Source organism: Pelophylax lessonae, assembly GCF_965119305.1.
Source record: "Pelophylax lessonae genome assembly, chromosome: 5".
Classification (NCBI taxonomy): Eukaryota; Metazoa; Chordata; class Amphibia; order Anura; family Ranidae; genus Pelophylax; species Pelophylax lessonae.
Window position 1 is genome coordinate 69,329,705 of NC_138772.1, and position 18,832 is coordinate 69,348,536.

General features: G+C 43.6%; 1 protein-coding gene across 1 annotated transcript in view; it reads left to right on the forward strand.

The window, feature by feature from the left end:
• Positions 1-18,832, forward strand: part of MALRD1 (MAM and LDL receptor class A domain containing 1) — a 558,112-nt gene that overhangs the window by 123,440 nt on the left and 415,840 nt on the right. Inside the window, exons 11-12 of the mRNA XM_082259425.1 lie at positions 2,235-2,596; positions 8,967-9,388. Of these exons, the coding sequence (XP_082115551.1) occupies positions 2,235-2,596; positions 8,967-9,388 (784 nt within the window). The remainder of the gene's footprint in view (positions 1-2,234; positions 2,597-8,966; positions 9,389-18,832) is intronic.

Genomic DNA, 18,832 nt, shown 5'->3' on the forward strand with positions numbered 1-18,832 from the left:
AACTGCAGCTTTTGTTGGTGTTCCTGGTCTGCAGTGGGGATGCCCTACCTAAAAATGGTCAAAGGAAAGAAACTGGAGAACCCGCGACGGGGTCAAGTCTCATTGATGCACATGGGGAGCAAAAGTTGACTGGTGTAGTAAAATCAAATAGAAGAGCTACTTTAGCTCAAATTGCTGAAATTGTTTGTTGCGTATGGGGCTTCAGAGCCGCAGACCAGTCGGGGTGCCCATGCTGACTTCTGTTTAATGACAAAAGCACCTAAAATGGACACAAGAGCATCAGAACTGGACCACAGAGCAATGTAAGGAGGTGGCCTGGTCTGATGAATTTGAGAATAGTTTGAGGAACACAACATCGAGTTTGAGATGTTGACTTGGCCTCAATATTCTCCAGATCTCAATCCAATTGAGCATCTGAGGGACGTGCTAGAAAAACAAGTCTAATCCATAGAAGCCTCACCTCTCAACCTACAGGACTTAAAGCGGAGTTCTGGCCACAAAATCGACATAATCGATTTTGGGCCATCCGCTTGCTTTTTGTCACCTGAAAAAGAAATGGATAGTTAAGATTTTTTTTTTTTTGTTTACTTGCCTTGTTATTGAAGAAAAATATACTCACCTTTCTTCCACTTCCCCCCTCTGCGGCCGCGGCCCGCGCCGTCACTTCCTCCTTGCATTGATTCCTGGGAGCTGAACGTCATCGCTCCCAGGAATCAATGCACCTGCACCGGCCCCGCTCGTCACTTCTGGTGCGAGCGCCTCATTCCCTGCTAAACAGCTTCTGGGCATGCCCAGGAGCCGTGGAGGGATGACGCGCCTGCACCGGAAGTGACGAGCGGGCAGTGCAGGCGCATTCTGGGAGAAGAGGACACGGAAGAGGACACGGAAGAGGACGCAGAAGAGAACGTGCTGGCTTCAGCTGCCCACATCCGCGATGGCAGCACTGGAGAAGAAATTTTCAAGGTAAGTATTTCTTCTAAAAGGTAAGTGCGACCCGGGACAGTACAGAGGCTATCCATTGTGGAATGTACTAGCCCTGACTGTCCCAGGGGTATTTTTATTGAAAAAAAAATTTTGTGGCCGGAACTCTGCTTTAAAGGATCTGCTGCAGACGACTTGGTGCCAGATATCACAGCATACCATATCAGAGTTCCAAAAGGAGGGAGGGGCCAGGAGCACAGAAGAGGGACCCGAGAAGAGAAGGATCGGGACTGCTCTGTGTAAAACCAACTGCATGAGGTGAGTATAACATGTTATTTTTTTTTTTGTTTTTTTTTTAAACGAGACTTTGCAATCACTTTAGTCACACTTGGACAGAAGCATTGTCAATTGGTGGAGAAGGTAATATTAGATAAACTAGAAATAAAATATGGATTTGACAAATTAGATCTGAACTCTAGCTAAGCGATCGTTTTTTAAGTTTTTCTTTCAGGTAATAGTTTTACATATATGAATAAAAGCTGACCACTTTCATTACCCCTGTCAGTATTAAATAAGTTGAAAAAAACTACTAGTGTGCTATCAAGTGATCTCACAAATAAAATTTGTATCCCATGTCTTTCTTTACAAAAAAGAGACATCGGATACAAATTTTATTTGTGAGATCACCAGATAGCGCACTAATACTTTTTTCAACACAGTTTTTTCTGGTATTCGGGGATTTCTAAGTGCAGCAATCTGTCACTCTGAGCTAGCGCATCCTAATACCCTTTTTGCAAGTACTAAATAAGTTGTCTGTCACTTTTGCTGGACAGCTCAGTCTGCTAAAGGAAGTTGAAAAATAATAGACTTACTGGCTGGATCTCCAAGTGAAAAAAAAAGAGAAAAAGTCTAAAAAAGAAAACGAATGCAGCCATCACATTTTGAGGATTGGTAAGCTGCTATATGTTACTTTTTTTTTTTTTTTTTTTAATTGAGGGTTTAAATTCCCCCAGTAGGGATATTTTAGTTATAGAAGGAGGCTGTCAGGCAGGGTCAGGCTGCAGCTTCTTATATGTATTGGAAGCTCCAACAATGAGCTCTTCCTGCCATAATATCCAACTCTATTCCTGTCCACCTGGAAAACTTGGGTTGTTTCAGCCAACTTTATAGGGCTTATTTATAAAAATAAATTGCTGTGCAAAAAAATTTGCATTTATTATTTTAATTTTTTTTAAAAATATGAATTTTCCTTTAAATAAAGGCCTAGTCATGAATAAATATCAGAATTGCTGATTTCGGAAATCTCGTTTCAGGTATTACAACTATGGACCAGAAGTTGGAGCGGCAGAGTTTGTCCTCCATGATGAGAATTCCCACACGGTTTTGTGGAGAACATACTACAGCCAGGGAAATCAGTGGTGGAAAGGATTTATCCAGCTTGATCGCTTGTCTCAGCCTTTCCAGCTGTCACTGAATAAAATCAGTATTGGGGAGTACAAAGGTGTATCCGCAATTGATGACATTGTGTTTGAGAACTGTTCTCTGCCCCCTCCTGCATCTAGCTGCAAAGGACCCGACCAATTCTGGTGTACAGATACCAGGGCTTGTATCAGCAGTCTACTGGTGTGTGACCTGATTGATGATTGCGGAGATATGTCCGATGAGAGTAACTGCAGTAAGTGTTATCACAATGATACCTCAGCATTTATAGGGTACAATTCTAAAGCTATCATCAAAACATTACCCTGTTTCCCCGAAAATAAGACCTACCCGAAAATAAGACCTAGCGTGATATTTCAGGATAGCTGCAATATGAACCCTACCCCGAAAATAAGCCCTGGTAAAATCCTTGTAAAAACATGTAATCCGCTTTGTAAAAAGATGATATACTGTAATGTGCAGTGTGTCTCCTTTCGTAACTTTATTGTGGAAAATACCTTATTTACAGCGCTGTTTACAAATGAAGACTCACTGGATATTATATAATCTCTTTTATAAAACAGATTGCATAATTTTACAATGATTTTAAGCAAGGTTTTTTTTGGGGATTACAGAACTTTACAGAATTTTAAAAAATATTTTATTGTATTATTCCAGGTTTTTCTTTTTAAAACAGAGAGGGGTAAATGACACAACACAAGGACTGTGCTATCTCTAATGCTTTAAAGGATCAGGATATATATATATATATATATATATATATATATTTTTTTTTTTTTTTTTTTTTAAGATCGTCCTTGTACATACATTAAATAAATAAGACATCCCCTGAAAATAAGCCCTAGTGTGTCTTTTGTAGCCACAATTAATATAAGACCCGGTCATATTTTCGGGGAAACACGGGTACTAGTGAAAAATTATTAAAGTTAAGAATTTCCAAACGATTTACCTTAATCTGAATTTCAGTCTGTTGCTTCTATACATTTCTTTTCGGTCGGACTCCCTGTCTTGTCACCTAATTCTTTTCTGTGGAAAATGTCTTTCTTATTCTATTGGTTGCTCTCATTTCTCTCTGTTTTAAAGACAAGACAGTAATGGAAAGGGACATGAATACCAAGCTTAGGCATTCATATAGTTCATTAACTGGTGCTTTTGAAATAACTCTGGTAGCTGTGCCCCAAAAAGAAGCAAGTGGAGGTCTAAGGGCAAGTCACTAGTATTGCCTTTAGCCTCCTTGAAACCAAACTTCACCCATTGTTGACATATCATGCCTTATTCTGCACTGTGTATAGGCGGCCCTCTTGGTACAGGAGCAGGGCTTTGCTTCCTCATATTAGAGCTGATGATCCAATGGCTGGTGGGTGAGTACTCAAGAAGCAGCAGGAAAGGAGAAAAATCACAGATCAAAGAATGAAGAAAAAAAAGCAGGAAGATTCTTGCACTTTAGGCACAGCTTTCTCTCAGCAAAGATAATAGTGAGCACACTAGTGACATTTCTAAATCTCATTCCAAATTTCATGGAGCAATCAATCAAAACAAAAGATTGCCTAGGCACAGAGAGAGAGCAATGCTATCTTCCAGGAGGAACTCAAGACAAAAATATAGATGTTTGGTCAAACTTTTTTTTTCCAGCACAAGGGACAGTACTCACTATCAATGTGAAATGCCTCTTGTGCTAATAGCTGTTGCTGTAATCTAAATCTGAAGTCCACTGAACCCCCCCCCTTTTTTTTTTTACCCTGGCAGCTGTAATCTTCGAGTGCTATGGGGGTTAATAGAGCCAGGGGAATCTGTCACAGGTGTCTCATCAAGAGTCCCGACTATGCCCACCCTTTTTTTCAGCGCACCTTCTCCATGTTTAAAAACTGTACATGTCCATGAATGAAAAGCTATCATTTTGCATTTATGTAAGCTATAGCCATGAGTGCAGAAGGTGGGTGGAAAAGGTGGGCATAGTCAGCATTCTTGATGAGTGCCTGGGACAGGTCCCTTGGCTCTACTAATCCCCATAGTATTGGAAGATTATGGATGAATGGATGGGGGGTTCAGAGCACTTCAGATTTCAACTAAAGCAGCAGCCATCCGCAAAGGGTGACATTTTGCATGTATAGTAACTACTGTCCCTTGTGTTGTATTTCTTTTCTTTGGTTGACTATCTTAGACTTTAAGCACAATTAACCTTTTCTATATATTCCTTATATTATAACACAACAAATCTTCACATTTTGAGTGAAGATTGAGACCCCGTTCACACTGGGGCTACCTGTCAGGCGACCTGGTCGCCTGACAGGTCGCCTGCCATAGAGTAGCTGTGGACCCATTCTAATACTTAGAAAAAGGGTCCGGAGCTTCTTTGGGGCGACCTGGAGCGACCTGCATTGACTTCAATGATATGAAGTCCGTGCCGGCAGCTCCGAGGTCGCGGTGCGAGCTGCGCACCGCGACCTGTGAGGTCGCACCGGCAAGTAGCGTTGCCCCAGTGTGAACGGGGTCTAAAAGTGAACCTGTGCTACAACAAAACAAAACTAAAACAAAACAAACTAATTTATACCAAGTTTGTGCTCAACAAGTAAAAAAGATAATAAACAAATTAAATGAAACACAAATATAAATATGTGACTAATAAGGGTAAATTCAACAACATAAACCTCTTAGTGTCGGTTCACACTATGGCGATCCGACTTCGGGGGCGACCTGTGAAGTCGTGTGCACCGCGACTTCGGCACGACTTGAACGGACTTCCCATAATGGAAGTCAATGCAAGTCGCTCCGATGTCGCCCGAAGTAGTACAGAAACTATTTTCTAAGTCGGAGCGACTTGAGTCGCTCCTATTAGAACGGTTCCCGTAGCACTGAATGGACCGCGACTTGTCAGGCTGACCAGTCGCCTGACAAGTCGCGGTAGTGTGAACCGGGACTTACTGCTGCTACATTGAAATATCCAAATATCATAAATCTAATGTAAACAAAACACAAGGTGCAACTTAAAGTGATTGGATTAAACTGACTTTACTATGGACTTTTGATAATCCTGCATATCTGGGTTAATTGGACATTCAGTGTTTATATCACAGCGCTGCATTGTAAAAAGCACCCGCACCTTGTGTTTTTTTAGGTTTATGTACCTGTGCTATGCCCATTAATTAGCTGATATGACTGCGCCTATAAACAGAAAAAGAAGAATCATTGATACAAACTAGTTTGTTCAATGAAAAAGAGTATATGGCGGACTTTATAGGCACATGTCAAGCAGGCAAAATTCATTTGTTTAAAAAACATTTATTTTATTGAACATATATTAAAATAATAATCCAAGTGAAAAAGACAGAACATGACATACACAGTTTGGATATGTTAAAATTCACATTTTCTATGAATCAAATTTGGGTATACAGACATTATAGTAGTTACATATGGTAGATAGTATGGTAATAGTCTTAAGAGGTCGACGCGTTTCGCCTTAGCTTCTTCTGGACCTCAGACGTATATGTGTTTTCTGTCAAAATGCAGAAAATTGTGCAATCCGTGGCCGTCAATACACCATAATGATCATAGAAAGGAGGAGAGGGAGATGGGTGGGGGAGGAGAAGGGAGATGGAATCGATCCACCTAAATTCCCAAAACAACAAGATTTGGCAGGGACAAAGAGCAGCGGTATGGCGGCTGGTATCAGCAGGAAATGGATGTTATCTTCTATATTTGTGTAGTTTGAATATTCATCATGGAGCCTGGTCCCCTTGTAGTAGAAAATATATATCCCTTGTAAATTTGAATGGAAGTATTCCACTAGATTTTCCTGGTATGAGATGTGGGCCATGGCGGGACAACGAGCATGCTGGCGGAGGCATACGGCGCATGCTTTTCCCTTGGATGAGATTTTCTTTCTCCTCCATCTCTACGGGCTGAAATTAATCATCGGTGCCCATTGAAATAGACCAGCAAGGCCAGAACCTTCTAAATAGACATACCACAACATCTCATACCAGGAAAATCTAGTGGAATACTTCCATTCAAATTTACAAGGGATATATATTTTCTACTACAAGGGGACCAGGCTCCATGATGAATATTCAAACTACACAAATATAGAAGATAACATCCATTTCCTGCTGATACCAGCCGCCATACCGCTGCTCTTTGTCCCTGCCAAATCTTGTTGTTTTGGGAATTTAGGTGGATCGATTCCATCTCCCTTCTCCTCCCCCGCCCATCTCCCTCTCCTCCTTTCTATGATCATTATGGTGTATTGACGGCCACGGATTGCACAATTTTCTGCATTTTGAGAGAAAACACATATACGTCTGAGGTCCAGAAGAAGCTAAGGCGAAACGCATCGACCTCTTCAGACTATTACCATACTATCTACCATATGTAACTACTATAATGTCTGTATACCCAAATTTGATTCATAGAAAATGTGAATTTTAACATATCCAAACTGTGTATGTCATGTTCTGTCTTTTTTCACTTGGATTATTATTTTAATATATGTTCAATTAAATAAATGTTTTTTAAACAAATGAATTTTGCCTGCTTGACATGTGCCTATAAAGTCCGCCATATACTCCTTTTCATTGAACAAACTAGTTTGTATCAATGATTCTTCTTTTTCTAGTCGATAGGATTATGGCACACAAGGGATAGCTCAAAACTCCTCTGCGCCTAACAAATACTGTATATTTAAAGGTATACTTGATTTTAGGACATTATTTACATCAAGATGACCATATTCATATGCATATTTAAAAAAAATATATGAAAACAAAAGCCTATATTTTCTCATTAACAGATAATTTGACTGTAAATTATAGAGCCCCTTGTGGCCAGAACCCTTTAGACTCATTCATTATGTCCCTGCATTTTAATCACTCCATTCTTATCTCCTGCTTAGAATATGTGTATATTAATAAACAGCTCGTGTAGCAGATATCTCTGACAAATGAATATTTACATGAAAACTATTTTTTCTGATAGCTATTTATAAAGTAATTTTTTTTTTATGTTTAATAACTGGCCCCTTAAAATGGCTCCTTGATGTAATTTCCCATGTCTCTATTCTCCCATTATCATGGGTATATCCCTTTGATAAACATGCTGATGAATCTAAGTGTGTTCAGATCTTTGGTTAAGAGAATATAGAGTCTGTCTTTGATGTTCTTACAGAGATGGATGATTGTGTTCCCAGCACAGAAATTGTAATAACTTAAAAGCACCGGGCTGTTAAGTATACATATATTATAGCAGGACTAGAGAGGCTTGCTTATATAAAAGTTATACTGAAGTGCACTCCAGCCAAATATTAACAGTTTTGCATTTAAAGTGAACCTTTCCTGCCCTGAAATGTTACAACTGGTGAAGTCCACCATGCAGGATGTTAAAAAAAAACCCATGTTAAACTTTAATGTTAGAATTTCATTTGAACGGTCGGACAGAAATTCAGAAAAATAGTTTGTCTGTGGATTTGCTAGTACCATTATGGACTCAACAATTTTTGTATAAAAACCCTGAAAAAGTCTTGTTCAGTTACCATGTCAATATTTCAAATTCAAAGTTTGGGTTTGAAATGCCTATGCGGATTGAAATAAGTATGATATTTCTCTAACAAAAACTACATTCACACAATTTACTTTGTTTGAGAAAAACTTTCCATTATTTTCTTTTAATTTTCCTCTACACTACGTTAAAAAAAATGATCCCAATAAATACTAGAAAATGTAACAAATATTCCAATTTTTTTTTTTCTAATGAAATTCTACTGGTGAATGGTTACCTTTAGTCTTAAAACAACATCACCCATCTCCATGGGGCCACGTGGATCTTCAACTTGAAACTGATCCACCTTTCTGACACCAGGCATCAACCCCTGGCATTCAGCTGTCAAGTACCTGAGCATCAGTGATCAATCTAGGTTCTGGGATTTTATATTTGCATAAGTCTGGGTCTAGGATACAAGTGGCTCTATATGGAGACAGGGATTGAATACAAGACTAACACAGTACGATGATGAGTGTTATGATGAAATTCACAGCCAGCCCAACTAAGCTGGTTACATTCATAAGCAGTCCAAACGTTGGGCTAGAGGCAGGGCAATGGCAAAAAATCTGCATTATTGCTCTTTACTATTACAGAAGATGTCCAGTTGAATGGGACTGATATTTGTTTCAACTGTATATTTGTCTGCTCACCAGGAGTTACATAGTTAGTTAATTCACCTAAGACTCTTTTATCCACAGGGTGACAATGCTGCTATGAAATTTCACTGCAGAATGAAGTCCTGTCACCATGTTAAAAGAAGTGGGAAATATGTATCCACTGGCAGAATTAACAAGTAGCAAAACTGGAATTCTATAGGACGGATAACTCTGTTGGTACTGAAAGAGTGCGTCATAGATGTATTTTTGATTTTGCCCATAGTTTCATTGGGGAAATTCCCCTCATTTGCAGTTCTGGGGACAATGGTAATGGAACAAGTAAAGAGTGAGGAAACTTGACATATAAAGTGCTTTAAGCCTAAAGGTTTCTAACTCTAATGGCTCTAAAAAAACTATTACATTTTTTTCTGCAAAAAATCCCCTTCAATGTCTTTAACCCTAGTTTCTTTTCAGCCTCTGAATTACAATGTGACTTTGAAGATGGACTGTGTAACTGGTCACAAGACACAGAAGATGACTTTGACTGGACAAGACACCAAGGCAAGACTCCGACCTTAGATACGGGACCTATGAAGGACCATACTTTGGGCACAGTTCGAGGGCATTACCTCTACATCGAGACTTCAGAGCCTCAGATGTACAAGAACCGAGCAATCCTTCTAAGCCCTGAATTAGATGCCACCATCAAAAATGATAATAAAACCTGCATATTTCGCTTCCATTACCACATGTTTGGATACCAGATCTATTCCTTGGCAATCTACAAGCGAACCATGAGGAACACCAGAGGACAGTTACTGTGGCAGGCGTTTGGAAATAAAGGCAACAGATGGTTAAAGAAAGTCCTGTACATCAACAGTACTTACCCGTTTCAGGTGATATTTAGTATTTTTCCTTAGTAATCATGTTACATACCTTGTAAGTAAAATTGTAGTTTTGCATTGTTGAGGCTGTGGTCACGTGAAATCAGTGTTAAGGAAGCACCATAACTTAGAAGCAAGCAAGTTCCTCTTGCACAGTTAACCCTTTGTGTATGTTGCACTTCCTGTAACTTCTTGCAATGGATGCAGCAATTCTGAGTGGGTTCCCACAAAGCCTTTACCCCACTCTACAAGGTCATCCTTTTTTTTTTTTTTAAAGGTATTTTATTAGTAAAAACACACAAACACGGGTAACAGAACCATTACAGGTACAGGAGTACAATACAAAGTACAAAAAAAAAATCGTGGACATGGCAAAGAGCAGGCATATAAAGCAGGAGCATAACAAATAACCTAAAGGAGACATGCCAGCAATGAAGTCAGCCCCCCCGTACTCCTTCAGATAACATTAAAGAAGGAAATCTTTTTTTTTTTTTTAATGTATTATTTAATAAATGGATATGTGCCACATTTTTTAGAAACAAACAGTAACGTAACCCTTCACGTAGTATATAACCGCAATAGCAATGTAGGTACCATCTGACCATTCGTAAACCGAGAGTGAATCTCCCGACACAGCCCCTGCAGGAAAAACCCTTTGATACAGAAATCCCCGGGAGCGGAGAAGAGCATACTAAAAAATAAACAGGGCCTTCGGGCTACTCACCCACATGAAATGCAATACACAGGAGGCCTAAACCTCAGTTGACCCCAGCACCGAGGTCATCCATGAGGACCACACCTTACGCAATTTTTTCGGGCATCCCCGGGCCAAGTAGGTAAGTTTATACATGGGAAGGGCATTATTGACCAAGTCAACCCAGGCGGTCACCGTAGGCGGTGTATCTTGTTTCCATCTCAGAGCAATCAGTTTCTTGGCATAGAAAAAGAGAATACATAGTAGAGTTCTCTGGGACTGCCGAAGACCCTCCTCCTCCAGATTGCCAAGAAGGCACCTGTCAGGGGAACAGATGTTCGGCAGTGCCAGTTTTTCTTCCATAAAAGTACACACCCCCCTCCAAAAGGACTGAATCACTGGGCACGACCATACCATATGAAAGAAGTCCCCCCTATCCCCCCGACAGCGAGGGCACAGCGGAGAGGGGAGCCTCCCCATCACATACAAGCGGTAAGGGGTATAGTAGATTCTGTGTAGGTAATTCAATTGGATAACCCTATCCCCTGCTGCTATCAGCCCGTGCGACTGAGCGCTGAGAAGATCTTCCCAGTCCGCCGTCTCCAGTTGAGGAAAATCTACCTGCCACTTAGCATGCAAGGCTGCCATTTTCCCTCCCCCATTGCCAAGGAGAAACCCATAGCATCGAGAGATAAGTTTAGCATGTTTGGAATTCATCAGTTCCTTCTCCAGCCGAGTCGGAATCAGGTGGACCCCCCGAAGTCCAAATTGCGCTGCCACCGCATGCCTAAGTTGTTGGTACAAAAACCAGCATGTCGAGGGGACCCCTAGCTCCAACCGCAACTCAGCGAAGGTCTTGAACGCATCATCCGAAAACAGCTGATGAGCGTATTTCAGATCGAAGCCCGCCCAACACCTAGGCCCTTCCAATTTATACAGATCTCGCAATTCCGGATTATACCATAGTGGTGCATTGGGGGACCTGTTAAAAGAGGAGCCTCCCACCCTAGAATTACACATATGAGTTATCTTACATGCCATCCGAATGATCTCAGCCCCCCGCCCCCTGATAAGGCCCTTTCCTATATAAGGAGTTTAGGAGCGCCTCGTATGATCCCATAACCGCCGCCGAAGTGGTAACCGCCGCATTTGGCAGGTCTGGAAAAAACCAGGCATGCACATGCGTTAGCTGGGCCGCTAAATAGTAAGCCTGGAGGTCCGGAGCCGCCAGACCCCCAGCATGAGCAGGGAGTTTTAGCGTGCTAAGGGAAATCCTCGCAGGTTTCGCTCCCCATATAAAAGACAGTAGGAGGGATTTAATACTAACAAACAATCGTTTGGGTAAATACACCGGGGCCTGCCAGAACATGTAGAGGAAACGGGGTAAGTATATCATCTTGAAGATATTAATCCTGCCCATCAGGTTGAGTGGCAGCTTGCCCCAAGTGGGCAGAGTCTGCTTCAACCGTTGGACCATCGGGGCAATGTTATTGTCGGCAAACCTCGTGACAGGTTGTTGGATGATCACACCCAGGTACTTAAATTTCGTCACCACCTGGAGTCTACGTGGAAGTACCAGGGCAGGGACCCCAAGCGGGTCAAAGGGAAAGGCCACTGATTTGTCCCAGTTTACCCTAAACCTGGAGAACCTCCCAAAGGATTCTATCACCTCTAAGGCCGCATCCAACGAGTCCTGGTGATCCGCCAAATATAGAAGCATGTCATCAGCATACAAGGAGGTTTTCTCTTCAAGGGCCCCCACCCTGCATCCCCGGATCCTAGGATCCCGTCTAATCAAAGCGGCCAGTGGTTCCATTGCCAGGGCAAACAGCAGGGGGGACAAAGGGCCCCGCTGCCGCGTGCCCCGACAGATAGGAAATTGCTCAGTAATCTTGTTATTAACCCGAATGAGAGCCACAGGGGTATCATAAAGGAGTTTCACCCATTTGATAAAAGTCGGTCCAAAGCCCAACCTGCCTAGCACCGCAAACAGATAGGGCCACTCCACCGAATCAAATGCTTTGTGAGCATCTAGTGACACAATCAATCGAGTATCCACCCCATCAGTTGGCACCTGAACATTCGTAAAAAGGTGTCTCAGATTTATGGCCGTAGAGCGCCCGGGAATGAACCCAGTTTGATCCGAATGGATAAGGGTAGAGATAACAGTGTTCACTCTATGGGATAAAACCTTCGCCAGAATCTTGATGTCAACATTAATTAGGGATATGGGACGATACGATTCACAGTAAGTAGGGTCCTTATTCGGTTTGGGGATTAACACTATCAGTGCCTCACGAAGGGAGAATGGAAGCATGCCACTCTCAAAGGCTTCGGCATATACTGCAGACAGACGTGGGATCAGAGCCTCCGAGTAAGCCCTATACCACTCGATCGGAAAGCCGTCCAACCCTGGCGTTTTATTAGCCGCAAAAGAGGAGATCGCAGCCGCAATCTCCATGCGAGTAATAGGTCCCTCAAGAGACAGGCTATCCTCCGCCTCCAGAGAAACCACAGGGATGTCTTGCAGGTATGAGGCCAATTCCTCCTGAGAGTATGCAGCACTGGAGGAGTATAGAGAACGAAAGAAGTCCAGAAAGGTCCCCGCGATCTCCGGTCCCTCCGTGCACAAACGGTGCTGGCCATCATACACAGCAGAAATGGCCGTAACCGGGTGCTCAGAGCGAGAGAGATACGCCAATATCTTACTGTTCTTATTACCATATTCAAACACTCTCTGTTTCTGGTAGAGCAATTTTTTCTGAGTTTTCTCCAACAGGACAAGGTCCAATTGCCTGGCACTGTCCCTCCACAAAGTGTAGTTAGCAGAGGTGGGATTCCGGATGTATTCCACCTCAGCAGCCGATGCCTCTGATTGCAAGGATTCAACCCTCCATGCCCTATCCTCCCTAAGCTGTTTGATCACATTAGCCACGGCACCCCGCATGGTAGCCTTAAAGGCATCCCACACGATAGCCCCGGAGGCAGTGTCCTGGTTGACCAGCCAGAAATGGGCCATCTCCTTAGCAGTAATGTTAAAAAAAACCTCCTCATTGAACCACTGAGGACTCAGGCGCCACAGGTTGTATCCGACCGATGAGGAGAGGCTAAGCTTAACTAGCAGAGGAGAGTGATCCGATACAGCCCTGGGCAAGTAGGAGACAGACAGTATTCTCGAAAGCAGATCAGGAGATACAAGACACAAATCAATCCTAGAAAGCGTTTTATAGGAGGCAGAGTAGCAGGAGAACTCCCTACCCGAAGGATTCCTCCACCTCCAGCAGTCCACCAGGTGAAACTTTTCCATCGAGGCCGCTAGAGGGGAGGAAGCCGACGCATCACCCGGACACCTGTCCAAGTCGGGCGACACGACTGCGTTAAAATCACCCGCAATCAGTAGGGGGCCCTCCGCCACCTGTAAAAGCTGTGCCATCACCTTATCCCAAAGGGCCAAAGTGAACGGAGGAGGCATGTAAAGAGACAAGAACGTATAAACTGTACTATCTATCTGCAGTAGGATAATGACATATCGCCCATAGACATCAGTAACAACATGTTTCACCGAGCATTTAAGGGATCGAGTAACTAGAATGGACACCCCCCTAGCATGGTTAGAAAACATGGAATGGAAGCCATGTGCCACAAACGCCCTCTTCAGGGCCAGAACTCTGGACCCAGTCAAGTGTGTCTCCTGGAGGCATATCACCTGAGGTTTGTATTTATTAATATAGTTAAACACCAAGGCCCTCTTCACTTTGTCGTTCAGGCCCCTGACATTCCAGGTCAGCACAGTTAGTGTGTCCACAGCCATTGTAACAAGTGGCCGCCGCCAGTTGGATCGAGCCATCACTCCCTGCGCAAGCAGTCCTGTCCAGGGCCAGTCAGCAGAATTCAGCACAACAGTATGAGTCAGAGATAGTACCAGGTAGTAACCGTATAGCATAGGAGTAACTCGTGAAGGTTGTAGAACAGTCCCCAATCGAAAAACAAAACCCCCCACCCTGCCCGTGGCCCCAACTTGCCCGAGCTTGAACCCTAAACAAAACCAAGTCATTAAAGGAGGGTGAAAATCAGGCATAAGGGGTGTTCCTAGAGAGCTACCAAGTACTCAAGCCTGAGCAGTGCGTCCATCCGAGGCAAACAAACAGGAGATAGACACATCCATCGGTCAAAGCACCCACCTCCCCTCACGGATAAAATAGCCCATCAGAGTATCAGGATCCAGGGAGAGCTCCCAACAGGGGAGAAATAGAGCAATACTGGGGGGACAAGCGGTCCGCCGGGTCCCTCACGCTCTTCCCAGGGAGTCCAGCCATTGATCAGCCTCCGCAGGATCCAAAAAGAACTGTGTCTTGCCTTTACACACCACACGCAATTTAGCAGGATACAGCATACTGTAGGGTAGTTGACGTTCACGGAGCCGCTTTTTAACATGGACAAATGCAGCCCTCTGCTGCTGTGTGGCTGCCGAGAAATCCGGGAAGATGGTAATGGTGTCATTGTTAAAGCGCAGATCAGGCCTTCCTCAGGGCCGCATCCCTATCCCTGTAATGGAGGATCCGTGCAAGCAGGGGCCTGGGCCGGGCACCCGGGGCAGGGGCCCTAAACGGGACCCTATGTGCTCTTTCCACAGCAAACAGCAGGGAGAACGTGTCAGGGCCCAGGGCTTGCCTTAGCCATGCTTCAATGAATGTCTCAGGGGCCCTACCTTCTGCGCCCTCAGGGAAGCCCAGAAACCGGAGGTTATTGCGGTGGAGACGATCCTCCATGTCCCCCAACTTTGCCGCTTGGACCTTCTGTTCCGCCTGCATGTCCCGCAGGGCCGCAGGTATAGGGAAGACATCATCCTCCACTGCACTAATGCGCTGCTCAGCGGTAGTGACCCGCTGTCGGATCTTTTGGACATCATCCTTAAGCAGCGAAAAGTCCACTCTAAGGGCATCAATATGTGAGGCAAGGGATGTGTGCCAGGTCTTAATGGCCTCCATAATCTGGGTCAGCGTGGGTTCCGGTACCTGAGAGGGATGATGAGCCTCGGGATCCGCCTCGGGCCGGGCTTCTGGAGACAATACCGGCCAGTCCGCACTGTCTCCCATCCAGGATAGCTGTGTGGCAGTCGCAGGCGCACTGCCCGAAGAAGACGATCGGGCGCCATCTTGGGCCTGCCTCAAGGGACCCGGATCGCGGTCCGCGGAAGACGCCGGCCGGTCCCTGCCGTATTTAACCATCGCCGGAGGGTGCCAGAGGAGGTAGGGAGACTCAGGGAGCAGTCTGGAGGTAAATCAGGCCTCGGATGGAGCAGGATTATGTAGCGGATCAAAGGTCGGCAGCGGAGCTAGGAAAGAACGCTCCTCACATCCCCGAAGTCGGCCACGCCCCCCACAAGGTCATCCTTACTTGTCACTTAATTTCTGGTAACACTAGGAGACTTCTTCCTGACTCAAGAGATCATCACTTCATATTTTCCAAAGCTTCTCCATTCTCTAGGCCTCTCACTCTGTCTACTTCTCTTCCATGACATCTCAGGCTAGGTACATGGGATACCATGTTACACAATATCAGTCCCTGTATGTGGGGCAGCGGGTGCTAGAGAGAGGGCCAAGCTTGCAATCCCCTCTCTACCAGGACCCTCCCTAACCCATGCCATGCCACTACGACTGCTTGCTGGCTGCTTTAGCACATCACATTACTCAGGTTGCCCCATAGCAATGGCAATATAGCCTCCCCTTCTTTCACTGCCACTTAGACCTTTGTAATGTGTTCATGGTGACTCCTCTTTATCCCCCTTCCAAGCCCTGTTCTTTAATGCGCCATGCATGCACCCCTTTAGTGACTTATAACGTATAACAATAACATTCTTTTACTGAAGTAATTAATTTAACAAAAACATCTTTCATACACACTTCTGTACAAAGTCCTCTAAGTGCTCTTTTTGTGTGTCCCTGGTGCCCCCTTGTGCCCCATGAAGTGGTAATACCTTAACCACTTGCCGACTGCCTAACGACGATTTACGTCGGCAGTCAGCCCCTCACAGGCAAAGCGATGTAGGTCTACGTCGCTAGCCTGTGAGGCTCTAGGGAGCGAGCACGCGCCGCTGGAGGCGCGCTCCCGCTCGCTCACGGACCCCCCTGCGCGTGTGCCCAGCGGACCCGATGTCCGCCGGGCACTCGCGATTGTCTGTTACAGTGGGAGAAAGGCAGGCGGCTGATGTGAACAAAGCCTCCTGTCATTCTTCCCTGTGTAAGAATTGAGATCATACGGTCCTGCTATGTAGGACCGTTGATCTCTGTTCTTACACCTCAAGCCACATCCAATCACAGTTAGAAGCACGCCCTTAGGGACACTTAACCCCTCCCTCTCAAAAAAAGTTAACCCCTTCACTGCCAGTGTCATTTTTACAGTAACAGTGCATATGTATAGCACTGATTACTGTAGTAATGTCACTGGTAACCCCAAAAGTGTCAAAAATGTCAGTCAAGGGTCCGATCTGTCCGCCGCAATGTCGCAGTCCCGCAAAAAAAAATTGCAGATCGCAGCCATTACTCGTTAAAAAAAAAACAACAAAAATCTTTCCCTTAGTTAGTAAACGCAATAACTTTTGCGCAAACCAATCAAAATAGGCTTTTTGCGATTTTTTTTTTACCAAACATATGTAGCATAAAACAAATTGGCCTAAAATGTTAAAAAATTTAGATTTTTACATTTTTTTTTGGGGAATTTCATATAAACAATTTGAAAAATATTGTTATTTTTGCAAAATTTACGCTCTTTTTTAGTTTATAGTGCATGATCAAAAAATCGCACAGGTGATCAAATACCACCAAAAAAAAGCTCTGTTTGTGGGAAAAAAAGGCCGTCAAATTAGTTTAGGTATAGCGTCGCACAACCGCGCAATTGTCCGTTAAAGTCACGCAGTGCCAAATCGCAAAATAGGCCCTGGTCAGGAAGGGGGTAAAATCTTCTGGGGCTTAAGTGGTTAAAAAGGTGAGCAAGTCCATTAGTCCATTTAACAGCACAGCCCTTAAAACCCTGACTGGGCTCCCACAAGGGATGGTAAAAGGTAGCAAAGTCGTGACTACATCCTCAACAGTACTCTCCATGCAGAGAGTAAAGACAAGCTTTTGATCCAGATAGAGCTGCACTCTTCAGAAAAACCCAGGAAAACTTGGCTAGAAGAGGTAACCCTTGCCCACCAAACACCTCCATTTCTGTTGGAAAACATTAACTTAACAGTGCAACTCATCCTGCAGAAAATCCATTTAACCCAGAAAATAATGAGCACAACCAATTCAGTAATACCTCAGTAAGCCCCTGCTTACAACCAGGTTTTCTTAAAACCTCACTGCAGGAGGTAAGTTCTCAACCCGTTCAGTGATGTTCAAAATAATTTCTTGGACCATTGTCTAATTGTTGATGCCCATATCAACATTTTTTATAATAATAGATCATTTAGAATGCTTTTGGATCTATACAAAAAAACATGTTCAGAAAACTAATGAAATTCAGACTAATGTGCATTGCTTGCAAAATATGAGTAACAAATACTTCACCCAACAATCTCATCTCACTTTCCAGTTACTGTCCAAATATCAGTTTTTAGACCCTTGGGATTTGGAATGTTGGTAGAGATGAGTGGATTTTTGAAAAACCTTCTCATAGCATCCACAGATCAATAAACCAATTCAACAGAGCCAAAAGCCATTATCAGCATGGTAGATTATTGCCTGTAAAATGCATTAGAACTCCAAAACCTCACTATATTGCCTTATAGGCCAGTTGCAATTTGGTAAGAAAAGTGATCCTATAACTATATCTCTCTCTTTGGAGGGAGATAGCTTTGATGTAGTTTCCAGCTCTACCCACCTTTAACCACTTGCCAACTGCCTACCGTAAATTTACTGCGGCAAAGTGGCTCTATTGCACGAAATCATGTACCTGTACATCATTTCATGCAATAGCCACTGGAGGCGCACTTGCAGGCCTATTGGACAGAGGGGGAGCCAATCGGTGGGTCTGGTGGACCCAATGTCTGCTGGCAACCCGCAATCGTTCCCAAGAGAGGCAGAACGGTGATCTGCCTATGTAAACAGATCGCCTTTCTGACAGGGGAGAATATAGAGATCTTGTGTTCCTGCTAAGCAGGAACATGGATCTCTGTCTTTCCGCAGTCAGAGAAACACCCCATACAGTAACCAAGCACCCCCTAGGGACACATTCAACCCTTTGGTTGCCCCTGATGTTAACCCCCCTTCCCTGCCAGTGTCATTAGTACAGTAACAGTGCATATTTTTAGAACTGATCACTGTATTAGTGTCACTGGTCCCCAAACAAGTGTCAAAAGTGTCAGTTAGGTGTCCGATTTTGTCCGTCGCAATGTCACAGTCCCACTTAAAATTGCTGATCGCCGCCATTATTAATAAAAATATAAAATAAATAAAAATGCCAGAAAAATATCCCATAGATTGTAGACGCAAAACCTTTTGCGCAAACCAATCAATATACGCTTATTGGGATTTTTTTTTTACCAAAAATATGTAGCAGAATACATATTGGCCTAAATTGATGAAGAAATTCGATTTTTTACCTTTTTTTATTGCATGTGTTTTATAGCAGAAAGTAAAAATATTGTTTTTTTTTTTTTTTTAATACCCCTATTTTTTGTTTATAGCGCACAAAACAAAAACTGCAGAGGTGATCAAGCACCACCAAAAGAGAGCTCTATTTTTGGGAAAAAAAGGACATCGATTTTTTTTGGGTACAAC